Genomic DNA, 5,970 nt, shown 5'->3' with positions numbered 1-5,970 from the left:
TTGGAGCCTGTCCTGGAACTAGCTCTTGTAGACCAGGCTGGTCTTGAACTCACAGAGATCCACCTGCCTCTGCCTCCCAAATGCTGGGATTAAAGGCGTGCGCCACCACCGCCCGGCCGTGAGGTGCTTCTCTTTTGAATATAAGCTTTGTGTGTGTGTGTCTGTGTGTGTGCGCGCACTAAGTAGCCAATGAAGTGTGTGTGTGTGAGTGTGTGTGTGTGTGTGTGTGTGTGTGCGCGCGCGCGCGCTAAGTAGCCAATGAAGTGATTCTTTTATAGTCACATAGAGTCGGTAGTAGAGTGTGATGGACTTTATTTTCAAATGGGACTAAATAATTAATAAGGCTTATTTGCTTATTTTACTTTAGTAGGAACATATTTTGAAGCATTTATAATGAAATATTGTTCATGGTTACTGAGTTCTTGTTCAGTTTCTACTTTGTTTTGTTTAAGAAAGGGGACATTCTCCACATAATCGACAAAAAGCCTGATGGTTGGTGGCTGGCCAAGGATGCTGAAGGGAATGAGGGTCTCATTCCCAGAACCTACTTGGAGGTTAGTCCTGCTCATTTGTGCCTTTCCTGCTACAAAGTGTTTCTGTTCTGATGGTGATAAGGCATGGAGCTGTACTTCTGACCTATTAGCAGCCATGGTGAGTAGGGGAAGTACTGTGTATTAACTGCCTGCCTCCTGGGCCCCCATCGTGAACTCTGGAACACTCCCATCATGAAGATGCCGTGGGGGTTAGTGCTGTTTTCAAGTACCAGCCATCTTAGTTTTGAGACCGTCTCTCACTGGGTTGCCAAGTAGACCACCAAGTCCTGGGGGATCTGCCTGTCTCAGCCTCCCCAGTGCTCAGTAACCATTATTGCAGTCTGAAATTCTGTCAGCACTGAGATGGGGAGATGGAGAGCAAGCAGCTGCTGTGGTGATAATCCACACAGTTGTTTTTGGATTTGATTTATTTCACCAATTTGCCATCCCCTGGGAGTGTTTTCTTGTATGTTTGACAGTGCTGGCTGTGGTAATCAAAACCAATCTCATTATTGTTCTGTTTGCATTTATTAAACTCCTTGTTTTCTACTTATATCCTTCCTTATTGAATGTAACAGCTGCTATGTTATTAATGAAGATATTAGCCTTCAGACATTTGTGTCTGATATTTTTATTGACTTCCAGCTGTGTGTATTTTTGTTATGTAAACCTGTCAGTGTGTTCACTCATGACTTTTGGTTTTACATTTGATATTACTTCTGAAAAGGGCTTTCTTATTCCATGATTATCTTCTTCCAGCATTTTCACTGATCCTTTTCTTAATTTTTAATTTAAATTCCACCTAACATAAACAGATATGTGATTTATGTTGGCTATAAAACTTGTCTCCTTTTCTCTCTCTCTCTCCTCCTCCTCCTCCTCTTCCTCCTCCTCCTCCTCCTTCTTCTCTCAGGTTTCCAAGTTTTGAAATTACCATTCCTTCCTGTCATTTTTTTCAAATAGTAAAATTCGCAAACACGTGTTCCATGTTCCCCATCACATACAAGTATTCTCATCCATGACAGGTCTTCTTTAAAACACTGGTACTTTTGTTGATTGATTTTGTATTGCCTGACACTTACTTTGCATGTCCTCAATTTTCCAGCCATATAATAAAAAAGACAAACAAGAATCGAGTGAAGAAGGCAGCAAGGAGGGCAGCGAAGAGGATGTGGAGGTGGTGGATGAAACTGCGAACGGAGCCGAAGTAAAGCAGAGGTAACGAGGTGGGAGAGGGCAGCGGGGTAGCATAAAGAAGCCTGTGCTGCCTGTGTGTGTGCACGCGTGCGTGGAGCCATGCACCTTGCTTTTTGATACTGGGTCTCTCTGGGACCTGGAGCTTGCTCACTGGGCTAGGCTTCGTGGACACTGAGCCCCAGGTACCATTCTGTCTCCACCTCCCCAGCTCTGAGATCAGTACATACGCTTGGCTTTTTATGTCAGCTCTAGGGAACTGAACTCAGGTCTCCATACTTGCATGGCAAACATTTTACCAAGTAAGCCGTCTCCAGCCCCAGAAACTTTTGGTTTTATTTTTACTATCATAAATAATTCTGTAAGTGTCACAGCTCAGATGGAAAGGGATCCTGGCAGTTGGGAGCCAGAGAATATTGAGTGTTACAGCTCAGGTGGACGAGGGCTCTGGCAGTTGGCAGTCAGCAGTCGGGAGTCATGGAGCAGCACAGGTCACAGTAAGCGTAGCAGCTTAGAGCCCTGCTGTAGGAAAAGGTTTCCCCAACATAACAGCTCTGCTCCAGTGTTCTGGAGTGTAGCAAACCTTCCCCTGCTCCAAAGTGTAGCAGCTCTGTTCTGCCAGAGGAAGGTTTCCCCAGCGACATTTCTGGCCAAAGTGTTACAGCCCTGCTCTGGTGAAAGAAGGTCTCACCCAAACCTGGTTCAAGAGATTTATTGGGAAGGAAGAATCCAGGAGTGTGGCTGCCTCTTCCAGGAAGGGAAGCATCTAGGAGAGTTGCTGCCTCTTCCAGAGAGGGAAGAAGAGCAGCCACAAACTGAACAGGCACAGGGCTTATATATGGCTTCTTAGGGGTGGAATTTTCCCAGGGAGAAGAGGGATTGGTTTTCCCTGCTTAGGGATTGGATAGTTTAGTTGGTCAGGGGCAGAGATGACTGATCTCAGATCCAAATTTGTTTCTTTCACTGACTCTGATTCTAGGGCCAAAGTGTGTTTCTTTGGCACTGGTTTCAGAGTCAGGGTGTATTTCTTTGGTTCTGGTTTCAGGGTTAAAGTATTCCTTTCACTGGCTCAGGTCTGAGCCAGCGTGTGTTTCTTTCACTGGCTCTGATTTCAGGGCCAAGCTGGGCTTCTCTGGCTGGCCCTTTTCCCCTACAAATTCAACACTTTCATGAAATGGAGATATGTGCTGCTACTTTAATTTTGTAATGATTTTTGGGGTATTTGGTTCTAGCTTGGCCTCCTCTTTAAGACAACTGTTTAGTTTTCAAAACTGATGATTACATACTTCTTTGTGTGCCCGGTTGGAATAGGCAAACCTGGTCCCTGTGCTGACCTTGCTCCTTTGTCTCCCTAGAACTGATTCTCACTGGAGTGCTGTTCGAAAAGCTCTCTCAGAGGTTGGTTATCACCTGTCCCGTGTTTTGTGTCTAATAATAGTGACGTAATTGGCAAGTAAGATACATTTGGTTTGTTACTTAGTAGTTCAGACTGAGTTCAGAGCAGAATAGAGACTGGGGGACAGCAGAGATCATAGCAGATGCAAGGTATATCGAGCATAAGGCATCTTCTGCCTGCTGGGCACATGATCCAAATGGCATTTCTCTTTAGGTCCTTCTGTGTGAGAAGTAGAGCATCTCATCTGTGATATGATTTAAGAGCTTGGGATTATCCTGTGTTCCTCCGGGAGTCTTCTATCATTTTGGGGAAACTGATATTAGATTTCAGCTATTTGAAAAACATAAAAAAAGACATCAGAATAAGAAATGACCCATAATTGTATGAAGAAATTATATAACATAAGAAGATCCTTCCTCTGAGCCCCTAAGCCATCTCCATTAACAGTGTACCGAGTCGCCTTCCTGACTCTACTCCCTCCCTTCATTACAAGGACGTGCTTGTGTGTGGGCGGGCAGAAGTTCACATGCGCAAAGCATCCGTCAATTCCAAGGTGTGGGTCAGATGCACTAGTGACCATTTGTTCACATGTGCCGTGAAGCCGCCAGCGTAGAACTCAGAGCTCTGTACTCTAGTCACTATGAAGATCCAATTCGTTAGAGAGACCAGGGTTCATGGTGAGTGTCACCCTCGAGGAATTGGGGGCGACACTGCAGTATTTCTTACCTCGAAGGCTGTGTTTTGTATTTTTCTCTTTTGGGTTATGATTGAAATGGTGTTGAGGTATTACACAGACGAAGAGAGGAATGAAAACAAGTCTATTTCATTTTCCTCCCTTCAGCAGATAAACACGACTGAAACGTTAGCCACCATGGGAGCCATTCCTGCAGGGTTCCGGCCGTCCCTGCTCGCCCAGCTGCTGGATGAAGGTAACACGGGGCTTTCCGTCTCCACTCTTGTAGTTAAGCAGTCAAAGCTGAACTTTAATTTTTCTGTTATTGTCAAAACAAGCTGACGATCCTAAATCTATCCCTCCCATGTGTGTGTCTGTTTATGCACCTGCATGTGCATGTGTGTTCCTTTGTGATGAGGCCAGAGAACACCATTTGCCTTCCCAAATTGTTTCCTACTGTATTTTTTGAGGTAAGGCCCCCTCACTTAGTTTGGCTACACTTGCTAGGCAGCAAGCTCCAGGAATCTCCTCCATTTCTGCTCTCAAGCACAGGGACCACAGGTGTGTACTGCTGTAGTACACCTGGCTCTTGCCTGTGTTCTGAGGGATAGAACTGAGGTCCTCATGCTCATGTGTAGGTGGATTTTTCTGTCCCCCCTGCCAGCTCCCAAATCATGACATGGAGAGTCCTTATTAATTATAAAAGCCCAGCTGATAGCTTAGGCTTGTTCCTAACTATCCCTTATAACTTAAATTAGCCCATCTTGAGTCATCTGTGTGTTGCCATGTGACTTGTGGCTTTTACCTCTTTTCTTGCATGTCTATTCCTTTTGGTCAGTTAGTGACTCTATCCTTCTTCCCAGCATTCTCTCTGCCCCGAATCCATCCAGCTTTTTTTGCTTATTTGTTTTTGTTTTTCGAGACAGGGTTTTTCTGTAGCTTTGGAATTAGCTCTTGTAGATGAGGCTGAACTCACAGAGATCCACCTGCCTCTGCCTCCCAAGTGCTGGGATTAAAGGTGTATGCCACCACCGACTGGCTATGTTTTGTTAAACCCATCTGAGTGACAAATCTTTACAGTGTACAAAATGATCAACATTTCCCCCTTTTTGTGTAAAGGAAGGGTTTTAACTCTAACATAATAAAGTTATAAACAAGAACAATTATCAGGTAAGGATTATATTTACAGTGTCCAGTTCATTTGTATTTGGCATATTTGGAGAAAATATCCCATTATCTATCCTGTCTTGATGAGTCCAAAGCTCTGTGCCTAATTTACCTTCTATCATAACTAAGGAAAACTATAACTATGACTATCTAGTCTTAAACTCCATCAAAAACCCCGAAAGATATATTGTTACCTTAATAAACAGGAAGTACAGATCAAACAACTTCCAAAACTATAGAAATGACAGAGATATCTGTCTTCCTGGACAATCACTCCAGGTTCCTCTGTAGCATTAGGGCATCCATCTTAGGCCTACAGGTCTACAATATCTAACAAACTTTTCTGTAAAGCAGGAATTTTGAAGGACTGTCTCACCTTCTATTGGCAAAATTAGACAGTCTTTTTCCTTTGTACCTGCTTGTCTAGTTTGTACAGCATATTGTCAGAAGTCAAGGTAAGAACAGCCCCCCCAGTGGCTAACCTTGCCACAATGAAAACAAACTCCATTTAGAGGTTTTTTGATGTCTAATATCTTTTCTGAAGTAAATTGATGTTGCCAGGAGCAGACATTTCATTCTCACGAAAAGCTCTATGTTAATAAAACATTTTAAATGCTTTAAATATTCTGTAGGCCTTTGAAGTACTTGAAGATCACCTGTCTATCTAAAATATATCTCTGATTTTTAAAAACATACCTAACATGACTACATATTTGATTGTAATGGGTGACTAGCTACTAACCTATATTTCTTTATTATCCAAAATAGTTTGTAATAACTTTGAAGGACTAGAACTTTGTTACATTGTTAAATGAACTGTATATGTACAACACATTAAACAAGAGTGGAAATGTCTATATAGTATGTTCTAACAAAAATTGCCTTAAATTTGTATCTGTATACAAAATCCATACCAATGTAAAATATGAGACTAGTGATTGTTCAAAAGTAGACTCAGCATTCTATCCTTTTATGCCATCATTTTTATACTATATCCCCCCTTATCT

The 5,970-nt window shown here is 42.8% G+C and overlaps 1 protein-coding gene across 2 annotated transcripts in view; it reads left to right on the top strand.

The window, feature by feature from the left end:
• Nucleotides 1-5,970, top strand: part of Nphp1 (nephrocystin 1) — a 56,240-nt gene that overhangs the window by 19,552 nt on the left and 30,718 nt on the right. The window contains exons 6-9 of one of the 2 annotated variants that reach the window (XM_013352617.2): nt 453-554; nt 1,639-1,751; nt 3,083-3,125; nt 3,968-4,052. In XM_013352617.2, coding sequence (XP_013208071.1) covers nt 453-554; nt 1,639-1,751; nt 3,083-3,125; nt 3,968-4,052 — 343 coding nt within the window. Of the gene's footprint in view, nt 1-452; nt 555-1,638; nt 1,752-3,082; nt 3,126-3,964; nt 4,053-5,970 lie in introns of both variants that reach the window. The other variant, XM_005364447.3, reaches the window with a different exon arrangement.

Source organism: Microtus ochrogaster (assembly GCF_000317375.1).
Source record: "Microtus ochrogaster isolate Prairie Vole_2 chromosome 14 unlocalized genomic scaffold, MicOch1.0 chr14_random_1, whole genome shotgun sequence".
In the NCBI taxonomy this organism is placed as follows: Eukaryota; Metazoa; Chordata; class Mammalia; order Rodentia; family Cricetidae; genus Microtus; species Microtus ochrogaster.
The sequence above is the reverse complement of the archived record's forward strand: the minus strand, read 5'-3'. Positions and strand labels throughout refer to the sequence as shown.